The following is a 21,684-nucleotide window of genomic DNA, read 5'->3' as shown; positions in this document are numbered from 1 at the left end:
CATAAAGACCTGATTGGTGGAGTGCTGCAGAGATGGTTGTCCTTCTGGAAGGTTCTCCCATCTCCACAGAGGAACTCTGGAGCTTTGTCAGAGTGACCATTGGTTTCTTGGTCACCTCCCTGACCAAGGCCCTTCTTGGTTTTTGTTCTGACATGCACTGTCAACTGTGGGAACTTATATAGACCGGTGTGTGCCTTTTCAAATTCTGTCCAATCAATTGAATTTACCACAGGTGGACTCCAATCAAGTTGTAGAAACATCTCAAGGATGATCAATGGAAACAGGATGCACCTGAGCTCAATTTCGAGTCTCATAGCAAAGGGTTTGAACACTTCTGTAATTAAGGTATTTCTGTTTTTTAATTTTAATAAATTAGCAAAAAATTCTAGACCTTTTTTTCGCTTCGTCATTATGGGTTATTGTGTGTAGATTGAGATTTAATTTTTTTTATAATCAATTTTATAATAAGGCTGTAACGTAACAAAATGTGGAAAAGGGGAAGGTGTCTGAATACTTTCCGAATGCACTGTATGTAATAGGGTTACTTGAATGGCTCATCTCATGGCTGTAGTAAGTATCCTGTCTGTGTGACCGGGCAGATATCTTTTTAGCTTCTTGCAATATGATGCTGCAAAAGCTTATGGGATTTGGTTGTGATTATGAAATGGATTTGAAACAAGGCAAAATGCCTGGGACAATAAGAACCACAGTCAATGAAAATATGTAGTCAAATCAATGGTAGTAAAACACTAATTGACAATCTCTGTGTCTGCAGAGCAAGGTCTGGAGGAGATGAGGAAGCTGTTGTTGCTGTTGCTTGGCTGTGCCGTCCAGGTAAGTCCTACACTCATCACCCCCTTAATCATCTACTGTCAGTAGTCTACCATTACCATACCTTTCCTGTAGGATAAGCACTCACTCGTCTACTGTTATGGGTAGCTCTTACACACTAGTTCCTGAACATCAATAACCTTCAGCTCTATTGTTCAGACAAGTTTTAACACAGCTACAGTTGTATGAGTAATGTGAGTAAAATGAGTCATTCTCACTCAGACTAGCATTAGTTCCCCATTCCTACTTCCTCAGCAGAGTTGGCACTGTGACAGGTGGTCTGTCTTCTGTCCTGGCAGCAGGCCAGAGAAGGGTCAGAGGGGCTGTCAGAGGGTGTGTCTGCTCCATGGGAGGCTCTGTATGCCCTGACCCGACCCTTGTCTCTGTCTTTGCCCTGGGCCTGGCTGGAGTAGCACTGATGATGCATCATACTTAACCCCTGGCCAGAGAGACGCTAACCTCACACAGTCATTCTCGTTCATACTTCGTTCACTGTTTTGGGAGTTCTGACATAGGATACTTCTTCAAAGACTCCTGAAAGGGAAATATGTATCCATCTCATCTTTATGTGTGAAGTCAGTGTTGATTAAATGTTGTTTTCTAGATCATAATTGGTAGGTGACAATGTTCTATTACAGGCTAACTAATTTTTAGCTGAATTCCTGGTGGTTTTAGTCTTGTTTGACCAAAAAATCAGGCGCGGGCCGGTTATGGCCTGGGGGCCGCCTGTTACCGACCCCTGACCTACACATTCCTTCACAGGCATCTTTCCTCAAAGCCAACCAATCAGAACCCAGGCCATTCTCCTGTTAAGAAAACGTAATAATTCCATGCGGAAGCATTCGAAAATAAACAAATTAATGGGACCAGCGCCGTTGATAACTACTAGTGCCGTTACTAACTAGCAACGCTAGTCCCATGAATTGCAAAGAGTTATGGGATATTAGAACCCTGTTGTCTTAACTTTGTAATCTTCAACCTCGACGTTAGCTAGCTGGCTAGATCTTTTTTCTGGCATTCGCTTAAAATACTTTTTTCCCCCACCAACGTTATAATATCTGCTTCAGACTGCTTGCCTTCTGCCTAGGCAGCGAAGCTACAATGCTTTAGCTGGTCCCATGGTTGATTCAGAGCGGTAGAACCTCTGCATTATTGTGACGCTATTGTCTTAACTTCCCATCTTCAACCTAGCCTGTCTTTAGGAAGCTGACCTCACAAAGACCTCTCTAACATTCCACTCTCCAGACTGTCATCCTAACCCCAAACTGCCTCCTTTTGTTTTCAGTGTGAGAAGAAAGAAGAGTACATCGAGAGGATCCAGACCCTAGACTTTGACACAAAAGCTGCCATAGCATCTCACATCCAAGAGGTATGAGCGTTTATTTTTTTTGTGAGGGCATCCAGTTCAAACATAAACCCTGGGACCTCGTGTGTCTATTTTGGGCCAGCTTTTTGTGTAAGGACACTTAAGTTATTGTAGGATAGATCTGTGAGTTTATCAGCCAAATGTATGGCACTGCCCTTCACAGCAGTTTGAGTTCAAGTAAATTAGTTGGCTTCCCATTGCTGTCAACACATTTGTTCTGTGTATTGGCTGGTACATTGGCTGGCAGAGTGAGATGACTCTATGCTGTTGTTTTGAAGGTGACCCACAACCAGGAGAATGTTGTGGACCTGCAGTGGCTGGAGGGGGGTGAGCTGCCCCCAGAGGACCTGGACTCCTTCTCCAGGAACATGGCCTTCCATCTCAAACGCCTGGTGGACGAGAGAGACGACCAGCTGGAGGTACATGTCTGAAACAGGGCACATTGGTGCCTTTATAACTCTGCTCAAGAGAGTACGTAAAATGTTGTCTCAATGAAAGAGAGTGGGAATTTGTTAACGGCCTGTGTAAAGTCTGTATGGTGCAATGGTGTGTCTGTGCATTTTCATGGCATGTTCGTCAATTTGTGTGTGTATGTGTGTATGGTGTGTGCCCACCCATACGGTTGCCAATGACTGGTGTAGCAGCAGTCCCAGCATCCTATGGGCTAGGGGGGCGGGGAGAAGGAGGGGGGATGATAATGATCTCCAGATCTCCACTGGAGGCCAGACGCTCTTCATTAAAAGCCCATTTCCTTGCATGGCCACTGGGTTATGAACGGAGGACGAGAGAGTAGGGATGCGGGGTGAACTACAATGACGATGATGGGAATACGTTGTTGTCACAGACCATTTTAAACCCAATGCCTTTTGCTACTCTTATCTCCGAACCCAGCCTAATATACTCATGTTGTGTGCCGATACTTAAGCCTTAACTGCATTGGGCTTTTCATTATGTTTGGGGTTTCCATTTATGTGACTGATCCCGGTGGCTAGGTGCTGCTGCTCCTCCCCTCAGAGGTCCGTCCTAATTGGAGTCATCTCCCTAAGCTCACACCTCCCAGACTAAGCAGACAGAACAGCAGGGGAGCCTGACGCAACATAGGTGCTACTGTTCAATAACAAGGTGTCACGGTAGACTATATATAGACTGCATTATCCTCAATCTTCAATACCCTGTCTGACAACTGCTTTGTCCCTCATTGTGATCAATGATCTAACACGGTTAAATGCAATTTGGTGAGAGTCTTTTTTTCACCCATCTAAATCTGTTAGATTACTTGGGCTGATAATTTCAAGTAAGGAGGGACGGATACATGTGTTAAGTATAGAAGATGTGTGTAGGATACATGATCAGGGTCCTGGTCTGTGAGTTGTCTACAGGGATGCAAACTTGTTACTTTTTGGCAATATTCTTTGTTTTGATCTTAAAATATTGAGATCATTGAGCTATAAAAGAGGGGCGCGAAAAGAGTTTCTCCCTGTGTGATCACTAAATAATGGTGTATGTTTCTCATATCGAAATTAATGACTGAGCACAAAATGCATGAATACGCTTTGTATTCAGGACATTTCTTAGCCACATTTTTTGGCAATTTTACTTTAGTGCCTTATTGCAAACAGGATGCATGTTTTGGAATATTTGTATTCTGTACAGGCTTCCTTCTTTTCACTCTGTCAATTAGGTTAGTATTGTGGAGTAACTACAATGTTGTTGATCCATCCTCAGTTTGCTCCTACCACAAACCCTGTGTGGTATCACGATACTACTCAGTATCGTGAAAATTGGCCATCGTTAGTAAAATGTTGGTGTAGTGACAACCCCACTCTGAAAATAGGCAGTTTACACAGAAAATGTTTTGTCACCTTCTTGGGCCTTCACCAGTTTGCATCCCTGGTCTAAGTGTTGTGGTGTTGTGTCCTTCCAGACCATTGTGGAGCTGACCCTGGAGAGGGACTGTGGACAGTACTCTCCCCCGCTCCTCTTTGCCCAGTCGCCCAACGACTCGCCAAGCATGCGCCGCACAGAGAGCCGCCAGCACCTGTCTGTGGAGCTGGCCGACGCCAAGGCCAAGATCAGACGCCTGCGCCAGGAGCTGTAAGTACCCCATTTGGCCTTTCACCAGCTCTGTATATACCCCATTGGCCCTTCTGAGTAAGTCTGTGGTAGACTGCAAACACTGTTGGCCCTCACATGATCTCTTAACACACCATTGGTTCTCACAAGTTTTATAAGCTTCCTACAAGTATCCTAAGAGTACTGTGTGTGCTTCGTGCTGTCTAGCAGAGTGTCTAAATGTGACACTGCATTCATCTACTGCTGTCTCGTGACTGTCTAGTAATGAAAAACAACCTAGTACGGTGTGTCATTGGAGTTAGGAACCGTGACTCAGCTCTCTGTCTGTCTTTGAGGAGTATCCCATTCTTTGTTCTCCAGTTCATGGAGCACTCTAACGCTGACCGGAGAGAACTGCAAAAGCAGGAAACTAATTACGGAACTAAAAGTTTTATGTCAGTGATATTGTTAAAGAAGAATACATTTCCTCTAGCCTCTCAGTAGGAAACAAATGGTTCTACACTACTGTTCTGATGCCATAGTGCTAGACCTTTTTTATTGTTGTCATAAATAATTGAACATCCTCTTCAGAGTCCATTAACCCTGGGCAGAGACAAAGGCCAGTTGTCAGTTTATCAAAGGGAGGGGTTGTTACGAGAAGCTTTCTCCGTTTCGGGCGGAAGTGTTTTCTAGGATGCAAGAAATTGAGCTGCTGACTCTGTGGAATCTCTTCATCAAGTCCATCATAACATTGAAGTGGTTTGTCCAGTGATATGGTTGGGGTTCTGTAATGCAGGCTTCTGAGTGCTGGGTCGAACCGGTTCTAAGGTACACTACATGACCAAAAGTATGTGGACAAAAAAATTGTAGGCCTCCACAAGTCTGGTTCATCCTTGGGAGCAATTTCCAAAAAAAATGTGTGGGCAGAACTGAAAAAGCGTGTGCGAGCAAGGAGGCCTACAAACCTGACTCAATTACACCAGCTCTGTCAGGAGGAATGGGCCAAAATTCACCCAACTTATTGTGGGAAGCTTGTGGGAGGCTACCTGAAATGTTTGACCCAAGTTAAACAATTTAAAGGCAATGCTACCAAATACTAATTGAGTGTATGTCAACTTCTGACCCACTGGGAATGTGATGAAAGAAATAAAAGCTGAAATAAATCATTCTCTCTACTAATAATCATTCTCTCTACTACATTTCACATTCTTAAAATAAAGTGGTGATCCTAACTAACCTAAAACAGGGAATTTTTACTAGGATTAAATGTCAGGAATTGTGAAACTGAGTTTAAATGTATTTGGCTAAGGTGTATGTGAACTTCCGACTTCAACTGTATATATACATATATATATGTGTGTGTGTGTGTGTATATTTGTGTGTGTATGTATATGTTGTTGTTCTGTCTCTCACTGTTCAAATAAACCTACCATTAAAAGTATAGACTGATCATGTCTTTGTCAGTGGGCAAACGTACAAAAACAGCAGGGGATCAAATACTTTTTTCCCCTCACTGTATATATACAGATATATCAATCAATCAATCAATCAATCAATTTTATTTTATATAGCCCTTCTTACATCAGCTAATATCTCGAAGTGCTGTACAGAAACCCAGCCTAAAACCCCAAACAGCTAGTAATGCAGGTGTAGAAGCACGGTGGCTAGGAAAAACTCCCTAGAAAGGCAAAACCTAGGAAGAAACCTAGAGAGGAACCAGGCTATGAGGGGTGGCCAGTCCTCTTCTGGCTGTGCCGGGTGGAGATTATAACAGAACCATGCCAAGATGTTCAAAAATGTTCATAAGTGACAAGCATGGTCAAATAATAATCAGGAATAAATCTCAGTTGGCTTTTCATAGCCGATCATTAGAGTTTAAAACAGCAGGTCTGGGACAGGTAGGGGTTCCATAACCGCAGGCAGAACAGTTTAAACTGGAATAGCAGCAAGGCCAGGCGGACTGGGGACAGCAAGGAGTCACCACGGCCGGTAGTCCCGACGTATGGTCCTAGGGCTCAGGTCTCTCAGTTGGCTTTTCATAGCCGATCATTTAGAGTTGAAAACAGCAGGTCTGGGACAGGTAGGGGTTTCGTAGCCGCAGGCAGAACAGTTGAAACTGGAATAGCAGCATATATACGTGTGTGTGTGTGTGTATACACATACACACACACACGTATATATCTGTATATATACAGTGAGGGAAATAAGTATTTGACCCCTCTGCAAAACATGACTTAGTACTTGGTGGCAAAACCCTTGTTGGCAATCACAGAGGTCAGACGTTTCTTGTAGTTGGCCACCAGGTTTGCACACATCTCAGGAGGGATTTTGTCCCACTCCTCTTTGCAGATCTTCTCCAAGTCATTAAGGTTTCGAGCCTGACGTTTGGCAACTAGAACCTTCAGCTCCCTCCACAGATGTTCTATGGGATTAAGGTCTGGAGACTGGCTAGGCCACTCCAGGACCTTAATGTGCTTCATCTTGAGCCACTCCTTTGTTGCCTTGGCCGTGTGTTTTGGGTCATTGTCATGCTGGAATACCCATCCACAACCCATTTTCAATGCCCTGGGTGAGGGAAGGAGGTTCTCACCCAAGATTTGACGGTACATGGCCCCGTCCATCGTCCCTTTGATGCGGTGAAGTTCCTCACCGTTCTCATGATTATTGCAACTCCACGAGGTGAGATCTTGCATGGAGCCCCAGGCCGAGGGAGATTGACAGTTATTTTGTATTTCTTCCATTTGCGAATAATTGCACCAACTGTTGTCACCTTCTCACCAAGCTGCTTGGCGATGGTCTTGTAGCCCATTCTAGCCTTGTGTAGGTCTACAGTCTTGTCCCTGACATCCTTGGAGAGCTCTTTGGTCTTGGTCATGGTTGAGAGTTTGGAATCTGATTGATTGATTGCTTCTGTGGACAGGTGTCTTTTATACAGGTAAGAAGCTGAGATTAGGAGATACTCCCTTTAAGAGTGTGCTCCTAATCTCAGCTCGTTACCTGTATAAAAGACACCTGGGAGCCAGAAATCTTTCTGATTGAGAGGGGGTCAAATATTTATTTCCCTCATTAAAATGCAAATCAATTTATAACATTTTTTACATTAGTTTTTCTGGATTTTTTTGTTGTTATTCTGTCTCTCACTGTTCAAATAAAACGACCATTTAAAATTATAGACTGATCATTTCTTTGTCAGTGGGCAAACGTACAAAATCAGCAGGGGATCAAATACTTTTTTCCCTCACTGTATATATGTATGTATGTATGTATGTATGTATGTATGTGTATATATGTGTGTAAATGTACAGTGGGGAAAAAAAGTATTTAGTCAGCCACCAATTGTGCAAGTTCTCCCACTTAAAAAGATGAGAGAGGCCTGTAATTTTCATCATAGGTACACGTCAACTATGACAGACAAATTGAGAATTTTATTTCCAGAAAATCACATTGTAGGATTTTTAATGAATTTATTTGCAAATTATGGTGGAAAATAAGTATTTGGTCACCTACAAACAAGCAAGATTTCTGGCTCTCACAGACCTGTAACTTCTTATTTAAGAGGCTCCTCTGTCCTCCACTCGTTACCTGTATTAATGGCACCTGTTTGAACTTGTTATCAGTATAAAAGACACCTGTCCACAACGTCAAACAGTCACACTCCAAACTCCACTATGGCCAAGACCAAAGAGCTGTCAAAGGACACCAGAAACAAAATTGTAGACCTGCACCAGGCTGGGAAGACTGAATCTGCAATACACAAGTTTATGCGCTGTATCCCGGGTGGCGCCATAACTCTACACAAATGCATTTCATTTCCGCCGGAAGTTGTTTGCACAACGTCTGCCGGTGTAAACACAGCGATGTCGACGCTAGCTTGGGAACACGGTTGCAGAATTTTTGGCAACAAAGAACTGCGAAATCACAACTGTGGCAAACGGAGATAGGGTAGATTATCATATTGCCTGCAATGGTCCAAAAGGCTACTACATGCAGGTACAAATTGGGATGCACTGCACAGGGCTTCAGCACTCCAAGTTGGTGATCTGGAACAAAACTGAGCACCTAGAAATCGAAGTACCCTACGACCAAGGCTTTGTCCAGGGGCATATCATAAGGCTGCGCACATTCTACTTTGCCCACATGCTCCCGAAAATTGTTGATGATTTTGTTGAGGGAAGGTTACAGTTCTGCAGTAAATATCTCAGCATTTTAAAACCTAAATAAACTGCCTTATTTAGGTCATGCCCACAGGAGCCAACAGATGTCCATTGTTTACATGATCTCTTTATGCTGTGCAATATATCAGTGTGCCTACTGTTTGAGTGAAAATAAAGTTTGATGTAATTTCCAGCCTTAGAGTGCTACAATTTATTTTAAAACAGTTCATAATTCATAGTAAGCTCATACTGTACATAAATAACACTGGATTAATTAATTGTTTTGAGGAAACTAAACAAATGGCTTCAACAAGAAAGATTGCGTGTTTAATCTTAACAGGTATTAAAAAGTAAAATACAAAAGCAGCCCACACAATTACATCACTATGAAAATATTCATATATAATATTAAAAAATACAATGCACGCAGTATTTGTTGTGTTTATCTGTATTTAATGAACAACATGGCTGGGTGTTGGTAGACAGGGACACAGGGCAAGATTCTAAACCTCACTGATCAGTGGACTCTTCAGGTTAACTAGGCCAGCACAGATGGTTAAGATGTTGTCCAGTTTCGGTGCCATGCTGATGGGAACATTCTGGGATAAAATCTTAAACACCTTCAGTCTCTGGATTGCTCTTTCCACATGTATGCGGACATTGGCTACTCGCCTGGTGCGTGTCGTCTCCTCATTGGTCAACTGATTGCGCCTGTAGGTGAAAGCAGGGATGTTCAAACTGACCCTTCTCTCATCAAGCAAGTCTCGAATGGTGAACCCACGGTCCGCCATGACCTCATCACCAGCCCTCAGATAGTCTAGGAACCCACTGTCCATGGTGATAAACTTATCGCTGCTTCTGCCAGCATAGGCATCAGATATAAACATGATTAGCCCATTAGGGGCCACAGCGACGAGATATTTCACAGTGTTGCGTGATTTATACTGGCTGAAAGTGTCACTCCTTGAGTCGTGGTTTGTGGCTCTCTGCATGGCACTTTCGGCACAGTCAATGATGCAGGTGGTTCGAGGGTAGTTCCTCTGAAACGACAAGGGCATGGTGGCACGAATGGTCTCTCTTGGAAGCCAGGGGATCAGGACTTTGAACTGTTCACCCATCACGTCAATCCAGTGACTAATCACAATGCTTGCCATGGATGTAGACACATTGAAGCGGTGAGCAATATCTCCTAATATTAGGTTTAGTTTTAGTTTCATCAACGTCATAAGTATTTGGTCAACAACAGGAAGGGTAATTGATGGCTTACTGAAAGGCAACAACACCGTCACCAGGGTGAAGAATTGAACCATAAGCACTCCTGTATACAGCCGGGACCTAGCATCATCAATGACCGTGGTGCTGGTCACAGTAGGACCCATTTCTGCCTCGCACTGTGTGGCCTTGTCTACTTTAACAGACTGTGTTGTTGAACAGTAAATGTGATCAATATGTGACGGATCCTCCCATTGGGTCTGGGCATCTCGAAATGTTGGTGTAGCAGGCTCGGCCTCACAGACAGGCTGACAGGTTTCTGGAGCATCTAAAAAGGGGAAGAGAAAACATGGATGGAGCAAAATTAATGCAGGCATAGAGTCCTCTCACTACAAACATCACAATGGAAAAATGTGTACTACAACATTGCACTCACACGCACACACACAATCATCATCACAACAGCCTGCCACCTTGCATTGTATTTATGATGTAGACTAAGGCACACGCAGGCAGGCACACACACACACACACACACACAATTAATGATGTAGCTATCGTGGGCATTGTTTGTCCCATCTCCAAAACAATCAACTGCCTTAGCAAAATACCGGTAGCAATGTTAATGTATGACAACTTCTTCATAATTAACAGTATTGTCAGCTTCATAGCTAAAGTTGCTGAACTTACCCTCAGATTCAAGTCTGCGTTTCTTTATCTGGGGGGAGGCAGTGGTCCGCTGGGTGAGTTGACGCCTCTTTGGCTGGGGAGGGCGATTGTATCCCAACCACAACTCTGGGAAAGGATTATCCTTGGTAGGTTTTTGGTCAACAAAGTGATAGGAACAAACAAAAACGTTGAGGGCTGGTTTCTTTAGATTCAATGCCTTCAGCCAGGTCCTTGATTCCGAGTCGGTATCAGGCTTGCGAAAAAATGTAAACAATGGAGCGCATGGACATTGCCTCTTCGTAGCTGGTTTGTGGTCGTAGCACTCTCTATCTAACCACTCGTTCAGGTGCTTTCTCTAGTTTTTGCAACCAACTACCGCACACGTCGTTCCCCAACCATTTTTTTTCATGTTGTAATTGTAATTTTTATATCCTCTTTGTCACTGCGATATCAGTGCTTTGTCGGCACAACGGAGCTAGCTAGCAAAACAAACCCAGCCCGGCAGAACGGAAGTGGATTTCATCGACGGGAGGAGTTCAGGAAGTAGAGCGGAAACGGCTCAAAAACTTGTGTATAGGTAAGCAGCTTGGTTTGAAGAAATCAACTGTGGGAGCAATTATTAGGAAATGGAAGACATACAAGACCACTGATAATCTCCCTCGATCTGGGGCTCCACGCAAGATCTCACCCCGTGGGGTCAAAATGATCACAAGAACGGTGAGCAAAAATCCCAGAACCACATGGGGGGACCTAGTGAATGACCTGCAGAGAGCTGGGACCAAAGTAACAAAGCCTACCATCAGTAACACACTACGCCGCCAGGGACTCAAATCCTGCAGTGCCAGACGTGTCCCCCTGCTTAAGCCAGTAAATGTCCAGGCCTGTCTGAAGTTTGCTAGAGTGCATTTGGATGATCCAGAAGAGGATTGGGAGAATGTCATATGGTCAGATGAAACCAAAATATAACTTTTTGGTAAAAACTCAACTCGTCGTGTTTGGAGGACAAAGAATGCTGAGTTGCATCCAAAGAACACCATACCTACTGTGAAGCATGGGGGTGGAAACATCATGCTTTGGGGCTGTTTTTCTGCAAAGGGACCAGGACGACTGATCCGTGTAAAGGAAAGAATGAATGGGGCCATGTATCGTGAGATTTTGAGTGAAAACCTCCTTCCATCAGCAAGGGCATTGAAGATGAAACGTGGCTGGGTCTTTCAGCATGACAATGATCCCAAACACACCGCCCGGGCAACGAAGGAGTGGCTTCGTAAGAAGCATTTCAAGGTCCTGGAGTGGCCTAGCCAGTCTCCAGATCTCAACCCCATAGAAAATCTTTGGAGGGATTTGAAATCCGTGTTGGCCAGCGACAGCCCCAAAACATCACTGCTCTAGAGGAGATCTGCATGGAGGAATGGGCCAAAATACCAGCAACAGTGTGTGAAAACCTTGTGAAGACTTACAGAAAACGTTTGACCTGTGTCATTGCCAACAAAGGGTATATAACAAAGTTTTGAGAAACTTTTGTTATTGACCAAACACTTATTTTCCACCATCATTTGCTAATAAATTCATTAAAAATCCTACAATGTGATTTTCTGGAAAAAAAATTCTCATTTTGTCTGTCATAGTTGACGTGTACCTATGATGAAAATTACAGGCCTCTCTCATCTTTTTAAGTGGGAGAACTTGCACAATTGGTGGCTGACTAAATACTTTTTTTCCCCACTGTATATGTGTGTGTATATATGTATATATAATTCCAAAATATAAGAGTAAAGCGGCAGACTGTTTTTCTGTAGGAGTACATATACTTTAGTCTCGTGTGGAGATGGTATTTCCATAGAAGCCACAGACACCTCCAGTCACCCAGGCCTGATGCTGATGTCTGAGGATTTGGCCCAGATCAGATGATGCCGTGCCGAGGCATGATCGATATTCTTTATGAGTTTTTGACCTACTTACGCAGTTCCTCAGATCACAAAACCTATTGAATTCCACTTTCTTTGCTCCGATTTCTGCCCGTTGTTGACTCTGGCTCACCAACACTAGAGGGAAGGGGAGCTGACCATTCTCTGCCAAAGGCATGCTGTAAAACTCAATCAATAGAGATTCAGTTCTACTGTCTTTAATGGTTGCCAGGGGGTCCTTTTGAGGGCCCAGTAAAGTGACCATACCTCCAGCAGAATGTCTTAAGAAAATATGGCTTAATGTTCATGTTATTTTTGACCTTAAGTACGAAACCTGGTGTTAAGAGGAATGCAGGAATAGATTGTGTAGAAATAGATGATGATGTAGCCCCTAAAGGCCCAATCTCCATCTCAATCCTGTCAGGTTCTGTGGAACTACAGTATGGTGCATTTTCTATTGTGAATGTTAGACTGTAAAATGCAGGTAGACCATGGTACCATGGTTGTTAGTGTGACTCAGAGCTGCTGCAGGCTCAATGCTGTCACCCACACAGACTCACAGTGGATGAGCAGCTTTTTGTTCGGCCTAGGCTGTCAACTACTCTTTGTTAGGGCCTTAACGAAACGTGGAATACAGTGAAAGGTGTTGAAAAGTTGTTTTGCTGCTGAGGCTGAATGTCTGTTGACAGGATCTATGGTGGGATGAGATGAAAGGGCTCCAAACAGAAGAGGTACACACTTGGAATTTGTGTGTGTGTGTGTGTGTGTGTGTGTGTGTGCTCACCAAAAGCAGCTGTAGCAACAGCAGCAGAACGTGAGTTTTATTCCAGGCACGAAGCTAGCTGCTCCAGCCTCTGATTTCAACATGCACATCACAGGAAGCATGGAACAGAACAGTGATAATAATTCCTACAAGCAGCAAAGCCAGTACAGATCACTAATCTAGCAGGCCATCGTAAAGTATGTTCAGTGGACCAAGGAGACTGGAAAGCATCTCCACTCATCTGAAGAATGCACAGTCCTCTTCAAAGCTTTGTGTGACGCTTTCTTAATTCCTCACCGACCGGGAGCCTGCAGGACTGGCCTCCCTCAGCCCTAGTTCTCCCGAGAGGCCGTGATCGGGAGTCCCATAGGGTGGCGCACAATTGGCCCAGCGTCGTCCGGGTTAGGGGAGGGTTTGGCCGGGTGGGATTTAGAAGTAGGCAGTCATTGTAAATAAGAATTTGTTCTTAACTGACTTGCCTAGTTAAAAATGCATTTGGGTTGCATTGCATTGTCTGTGGTGTTACAATCGCGCAAACCCATTAACAGTAGAATATGATGTTGTCAGATGAGATCTTTTTGTTGCTAATGCTGGGTTGAGGGGGTTTGAAGTCAGTCTAGTTAGAGACAGAGCAAGGAAAGGAATCTGTTGGCCTGTTGCTCACTTAACCAGATGTTATCTGGATTTGCTCTATTATAAAGAGCTGGTGGAACCAAAGCAAGGCAGCTCTACAGTTAGAGATTTGCATGCCATAGGGGGAGATTGTCATGAGGTCATTTGTAGGTTGTCTTTGTGGTCCTACTTTGTATATTTTCAGTTGAGCTATGTTTGTTGTCCTAAGGAAAGAGCTGCTCTGTCACAGTTGAAGTTATATAATAACACAAGAAAGGTGTTGTTTTTTTCACTCAAGATCAATGACTTGCTTGATTCTTTTTTCAAGTACAAATTAGGTTGTTTTCATATGATCAAAAAGACAGAAGACATACTCACACACTCACTTCTGCTGTTATCTCAATTGTTCATTACACATATAAATGAATTATCCTCACCTGCAGAGTCTGAATGTTAAATATAATTCACTATCTACTGTTTATAATTTGGTAAATAATCACATCCCCGGCCCCTGCCCAACCCACACACGCACTAGTAAACAAACTGACCTGACCCGGTAAGGACAGAGGTCCATGGATTCCTATCTGCTGGGTAAACAACTTGGTTTATGCTAACCAATGAGAGTTACATTGCCTAAGTAAAAATTCCAGTTTTTCAAGACTACTTTAGAGAAAACAGAAATAAATATAGCTGTGAGCAGCAATAAACTGGGTTCACAGGATGACAGAAAGGACACAAGTTCAGTTGTATAACAAAGTCAGCACTTTATCATGTAGGAACTATCTTCCTTTATGTGCAATCAGTGAAGGCATTACCATGTTTATCTCTCAAATTGTTGAGGTTTACTTTACTGAAATCAAAGGCGTATTTGTGATAGTGTTAGAGTACAATCGTAATGCATATAGGTCTATCTTATAAAGACAATACAAAAAAAGCTCCGCGAAGATTGCTTTACTTTGAGGTTTACGTTATTGAAATCAAAAGCATATTTATGATAGTGTTGGAGCACAATCCATTGTACAACAAACTTATTCACCCACTATCTATAGCAATTGATTTATTCAAGACATTCACAGCGATTTAGAATAAATTGTTGGTCTTTGTTCATCATTTACACAAACTAGCAATAAACTAATATATACAGAAAGTATTCACACCCCTTGACTTTTTCCACATTTTGTTGTTAGTCTGAATTTAAAATGGATTAAATTGAGATGTTGTGTCATTGGACTACACACAATACCCCATAATGTCAAAGTGAAATTATGTTTTTATTATTTTTTACAAATTAATACAAAATGAAAAGCTGAAATGTCTTGTCAATAACTATTCATCCCCTTTGTTATGGCAAGCCTAAATCATTTCAGGAGTAAAACGTTTCTTAACCTCTAAAGGATCTGACCCTTTTTTTCAATTTTCGCCTAAAATGACATACCCAAATCTAACTGCCTGTAGCTCAGGACCTGAAGCAAGGATATGCATATTCTTGATACCATTTGAAAGGAAACACTTTGAAGATTGTGGAAATGTGAAATTAATGTAGGAGAATATAACACATTAGATCTGTTAAAGGATAATACAAACAAAAAACATGCGTTTTGTTTCGTTTTTTAAATTTTTTTATCATCTTTGAAATGCAAGAGAAAGGCCACAATATAATATTGCAGTTTAGGCGCAATTTCGATTTTGGCCACTAGATGGAAGCAGTGTGTGCAATGTTTCAGATTGATCCAGTGAAGCATTGCAATGCTGGACTATTTTTTATAAAGTCTGCCCAAATGTGCCGAATTGGTCAATTGATACATTTTCAAGTACGTATCTATAGAGAACATACAAAAATGATATGGTAATACAACATTTTAGTTTACACACTCCCAGGAATGTCATACATGATGGTTCATTAGCTTATACACTAACTTTCACACATCTAGATGGCCCAGAGGGGTGGGTGTGGAGCCAGAGACAGCAAAGGTTCAAACTGTAGAACCCAGTTCCTACATTTGAATATAAAAATTGATTTTATCAAACAAAACTATGCTACATTTTATCTCTGGGACCCTCAGGATGACAAATCAGAGCAAGATTACTGAATGTAAGTACATTATTACTAACTGTAAGTCGCTCTGGATAAGAGTGTCTGCTAAATGACCCAAAAAAATTAGAATGTACAGTGAGGGGAAAAAAGTATTTGATCCCCTGCTGATTTTGTACGTTTGCCCACTGACAAAGAAATGACCAGTCTATCATTTTAATGGTAGGTTTATTTGAACAGTGAGAGACAAAATAATAACAAAAAAATCCAGAGAAACGCATGTCAAAAATGTTATAAATTGATTTGCATTTTAATGAGGGAAATAAGTATTTGACCCCCTCTCAATCAGAAAGATTTCTGGCTCCCAGGTGTCTTTTATACAGGTAACGAGCTGAGATTAGGAGCACACTCTTAAAGGGAGTGCTCCTAATCTCAGCTTCTTACCTGTATAAAAGACACCTGTCCACAGAAGCAATCAATCAATCAGATTCCAAACTCTCAACCATGACCAAGACCAAAGAGCTCTCCAAGGATGTCAGGGACAAGATTGTAGACCTACACAAGGCTAGAATGGGCTACAAGACCATCGCCAAGCAGCTTGGTGAGAAGGTGACAACAGTTGGTGCAATTATTCGCAAATGGAAGAAACACAAAATAACTGTCAATCTCCCTCGGCCTGTGGCTCCATGCAAGATCTCACCTGGTGGAGTTGCAATGATCATGAGAACGATGAGGAATCAGCCCAGAGCTACACGGGAGGATCTTGTCAATGATCTCAAGGCAGCTGGGACCATAGTCACCAAGAAAACAATTGGTAACACACTACGCTGTGAAACTCTGAAATCCTGCAGCGCCCGCAAGGTCCCCCTGCTCAAAAAAGCACATATACAGGCCCGTCTGAAGTTTGCCAATGAACATCTGAATGATTCAGAGGAGAACTGGGTGAAAGTGCTCCCTATGACCCCAAGAACACCATCCCCACCATCAAACATGGAGGTGGAAACATTATGCTTTGGGGGTGTTTTTCTGCTAAGGGGACAGGACAACTTCACCGCATCAAAGGGACGATGGACGGGGCCATGTACCGTCAAATCTTGGGTGAGAACCTCCTTCCCTCAGCCAGGGCATTGAAAATGGGTCATGGATGGGTATTCCAGCATGACAATGACCCAAAACACACGGCCAAGGCAACAAATGAGTGGCTCAAGAAGAAGCACATTAAGGTCCTGGAGTGGCCTAGCCAGTCTCCAGACCTTAATCCCATAGAAAATCTGTGGAGGGAGCTGAAGGTTCGAGTTGCCAAACGTCAGCCTCGAAACCTTAATGACTTGGAGAAGATCTGCGAAGAGGAGTGGGACAAAATCCCTCCTGAGATGTGTGCAAACCTGGTGGCCAACTACAAAAAATGTCTGACCTCTGTGATTGCCAACAAGGGTTTTGCCACCAAGTACTAAGTCATGTTTTGCAGAGGGGTCAAATACTTATTTCCCTCATTAAAATGCAAATCAATTTATAACATTTTTGACATGCGTTTTGCTGGATTTTGTTGTTGTTATTCTGTCTCTCACTGTTCAAATAAAACGACCATTAAAATTATAGACTGATCATTTCTTTTTCAGTGGGCAAACGTACAAAATCAGCAGGGGATCAAATACCTTTTTCCCTCACTGTATTTACCTTCAGAGGTGAATGTATCAAACCAGTTGCCGTGATACGTTTTTTGTTGTTGTGCACTCTCCTCAAACAATAGCATGGTATTTTTTCACTGTAATAGCTACTGTAAATTGGATAGTGCAGTTAGATTAACAAGAATTTAAGCTTTCTGCCCATATAAGACATGTCTATGTCCTGGAAAGTTTGCTGTTACTTACAACAGTCATGCTAATCTCATTAGCGCACGTTAGCTCAACCGTCCCGTATGATCCCGTAGAGGTTAACAAGTCACATAAATTGCATGGGCTCTGTGTGCAATAATAGTGTTTAACATGATTTTTAAATGACTACCTCTGTACCCCACATACAGTGCATTCGGAAAGTATTCAGACACCTTTTTCCACATTTTGTTACGTTACAGCCTTATTCTAAAATTGATGTTTTTTGGTTTTTTTTATCCTCCTCAATCTACACACAATACCCCATAATGACAAAGCAAAGACAGGTTTGTAGAAATTTTTGCAAATGTATTAAAAATCTAAAACAGACCCTATTTACCTAAGTATTCAGAGCCTTTGCTATGAGACTAGAAATTGAGCTCAGGTGCATCCTGTTTCCATTGATCATCCTTGATGTTGCTACAACTTGATTGGAGTCCACCTGTTGTGAATTCAATTGATTAGACATGATTTGGAAAGGCACACACACATCTATATAAGGTCCCACAGTTGACAGTGCATGTTAGAGCAAAAACCAAGCGTGTCTGTAGAGCTCCGAGACAGGACTGTGTCGAGGCACAGATCTGGGGAAGGGTACCAAAACATTTCTGCAGGATTGAAGGTCCCCAAGAACACCGTGGCCTCCATCATTCTTAAATGGAAGAAGTTTGGAACCACCAATACTCTTCCTAGAGCTGGCCGCTGGCCAAACTGAGCAATCGGGGAGAAGGGCCTTTGTCAGGGAGATGACCAAGAACCCGATGATCACTCTGACAGAGCTCCAGAGTTCCTCTGTGGAGATGGTTGTCCTTCTGGACGGTTCTCCCATCTCTGCAGCACTTCACCAATCAGGCCTTCATGGTAGAGTGGCCAGACGAAAGGCACTCCTCAGTAAAAGGCACATGACAGCCCGCTTGGAGTTTGCCAAAAGGCATCTAAAGGACTCTCAGACCATGAGAAACAAGATTCTCTGGTCTGATGAAACCAAGATTGAACTCTTTGGCCTGAATGCCAAGCGTCATGTCTGGAGGAAACCTGGCACCATCCTTACGGTGAAGCATGGTGGTGGCAGCATCATGCTGTGGGGATGTTTTTCAGCGGCAGAGACTGGGAGACTAGTCAGGAACCCGATCGAACATCTCTGGAGAGATCTGAAAATAGCTGTGCATCGACACTCCCCATCCAACCCATCCAACAGAGCTTGAGATGATCTGCAGAGAGGAATGGGAGAAACTCCCCAAATACAGGTGTGCCAAGCTTCTAGCGTCATACCCAAGAAGACTTGAGGCTGTAATCGCTGCCAAAGGTGTTTCAATAAAGTACTGAGTGAAGGGTCTGAATATTTATGTAAATTTAATATTTCTGTGTTTTTAATACATTTGCAACATTTTCAAAAAAACGGTTTTTGCTTCATCATTATGGGGTACTGTGTGTATCTTGATGAGGGGAAAAAACTATTTAATCCATTTTAGAATAAGGCATTAACGTAACAAAGTGGAAAAAGTCAAGGTGTCTGAATATTTTCAGAATGCATTGTATGCAATTATCTGTAAGGTCCCTTAGTCAAGCAGTGAATTTCGAACACAGATTCAACCACAAAGACCTGGGAGGTTTTCCAATGCCTCGCAAAGAAGGGAACCTATTGGTAGGTGGGTAAAACATGTTTTTTTAAAGCAGACATTGAATGTCCCCTTGAGCATGATGAATTTATTAATCACACTTTGGATGGTGTATCAATACATCCAGTCACTACAAAGATACAGGCGTCCTATCTAACTCAGTTGCCGGAGAGGAAGGAAACCGCTCAGGGGTTTCACAATGAGGCCAATGGTGACTTAAAAACAGTTACAGAATTTAATGGCTGTGATAGGAAAAACTGAGGATGGATCAGCAACGTTGTAGTTACTCCACAATACTAACCTAATTGACAGAGTGAAAAGAAGGAAGCCTGTACAGAATACAAATATTCCAAAACATGCATCCTGTTTGCAATAAGGCACTAAAGTAAAACTGCAAAAAATGTGGCAAAGAAATTCATGTCCTGAATACAAAGCGTTATGTTTTGGGGCAAATCCAACACACATCACTGAGTACCACTTTTCATATTTTCAAGCTTGTCATCGGCAAGGACTAGGTTTTTTTTTTTGATAAAAAGAAATGGAATAAGCTAAGTACAGGCAAAGTCCTAGAGGAAAACCTGGTTCAGTCTGCTTTCCAACAGACACTGGGAGACAAATTCACCTTTGAGCAGGACAATAACCTAAAACACAAGGCCAAGGATACACTGGAGTTGGATGTTGCTGAGTGGCCTAGTTACAGATTTGACTTAAATCGGCTTGAAAATCTATGGCAAAACTTGAAAATGGCTGTCTAGCAATGATCAACAATCAACTTGAAAGAGCTTGAATAATTTTTTTAAGAATGTGCAAATATATTACAATCCCAGGTGTGCAAAGCTCTTAGAGACTTACCCAGAAAGACTCACAGCTGTAATCGCTGCCAAAGGTGATTCTAACCTGTATCGACTCAGGGGTGTGAATACTTATATATTTCAGTATTTTTATTTTTTATTTGTTTTATTCAGGCTGTAACGCAACAAAATGTGGAATAAGTCAAGGGGTATGAATACTTTCTGAAGGCACTGCATGTACATTAATGTAATAGAATGAACAGTACCTGTCAAATAAATACAAATCAAACGAGTCCAAACCACTTCCATCAATGGAAATAGATTTTCAGCTCCTATTTATTTCTGTGTGTCTGTAGAATCACTCTCCCTTCTCCATCATCCATCTCTGCTTTACAGTCTTATAAAAGGCAGACTGTTGAAGCTCCCTCCAATGCCATGTACACTTTGGCTAGGCAGTAGATATTTTCCTGCCACTCCAGGAAAGCCGGTATGTGTGTGAGGGCCTTTCCGTGGCTGGTGGCAGAACCTGTACAGACGGCCGGAGGGATGCTGCTCTGAGGATTTTCTTTCCTCTGATTGCTCCTTCCTCACTGCCTCTGTTTCAAGACCTTCAACTTCCATTGAAAGAATGCAGATCGGATCGGTCTCACCAGGGAGGAGAGCCAGAAAGTCATGCATGTCCGTCCTCTGCTGAAATAGACAACCAATTACCTTCAGTGATAAAAATCACACAGCTAAACTACGTGAGTGACTGAGAGGCGGAGAGGTAACTGTGATCATGTCGCTATGATGATTCTTTTTTTTGTTGCATTCAGTCACGAGGCACATTGAGCTTTTTTAGGTTGTCTTTTTGTAAAACTTTTAACTTGCTTTATCGGGCAACCACGGAGCAGACTTAATTTTTCCGACTGCTCACCTTCTAGCAGTCTGACGGACTAATCTGGGTTTGGTGGATGCCAGGAGAACGCTACATGCCCCAATGCATAGTGAGAACTGTACATTTTGGTGGAGGAGGAATAATGTTCTGGGGCTGTTTTTCATGGTTCGGGCTAGGCCCCTTAGTTCCAGTGAAGGGAAAACTTAACGCTACAGCGTACAATGGCGTTCTAGACGATTCTGTGCTTCCAACTTTGTGGCAACAGTTTGGGGAAGGGCCTTTCCTGTTTCAGTCGGACAATGCCCCCGTGCACAAAGCGAGGTCCGTACAGAAATGGTTAGTTTGTCGAGATCGGTGTGGAAGAACTTGACTGGCCTGCACAGAGCCCTGACCTCAACCCCATCGAACACCTTTGGGATGAATTGGAACACCAACATCATTAATGCTCTTGTGGCTGAATGTAGCAATGTTTCAACATCTAGTGGAACGCCTTCCCAGAAGAGTGGAAGCTGTTATAGCAGTAAATGGGGGAACCAACTCCATATTAATGCCCATGATTTTGGAATGAGATGTTCGATGAGCAGATACTTTTGGCCATGTAGTGTATAATTCTTGTGCAATATTATTTAATTATTTCATATATTTTACATGTGGTAATGCCACACAGAGGGACCGACACCTGTAATAATCTGTAGTACCCAAAAGTGCCACTAAATGTCTTGTGATAGATTACATAAAACCCTTGAAAGATACCAGAATTCTGGTAGTTTACTGGTAAACGTCAAAAGTTTCCAGTAATATACCCTCCGTTTGCAACCCTAACCATGAGCCTACATAACTAATTTGTTGTGATTTGGACTTTATGGTTCATGTGAAGGTTTTCCAAAATGGAGGAAAATCTATCCTGACAGACCTTATGGGTCCTTGA

The 21,684-nt window shown here is 42.6% G+C and overlaps 1 protein-coding gene across 1 annotated transcript in view; it reads left to right on the top strand.

The window, feature by feature from the left end:
- Positions 1 to 21,684, top strand: part of LOC311132190 (girdin-like) — a gene marked incomplete at its 3' end in the record, with an annotated part of 83,654 nt that overhangs the window by 36,287 nt on the left and 25,683 nt on the right. Inside the window, exons 5-8 of the mRNA XM_084165410.1 lie at positions 776 to 834; positions 2,117 to 2,200; positions 2,476 to 2,616; positions 4,122 to 4,291. Coding sequence (XP_084021536.1) covers positions 776 to 834; positions 2,117 to 2,200; positions 2,476 to 2,616; positions 4,122 to 4,291 — 454 coding nt within the window. The remainder of the gene's footprint in view (positions 1 to 775; positions 835 to 2,116; positions 2,201 to 2,475; positions 2,617 to 4,121; positions 4,292 to 21,684) is intronic.

Source organism: Coregonus lavaretus (genome assembly GCF_964263955.1).
Source record: "Coregonus lavaretus genome assembly, chromosome: 1".
Taxonomy (NCBI): Eukaryota; Metazoa; Chordata; class Actinopteri; order Salmoniformes; family Salmonidae; genus Coregonus; species Coregonus lavaretus.
Note: the sequence above shows the minus strand (reverse complement) of the source record. Positions and strands in the feature narration are given on the sequence as shown.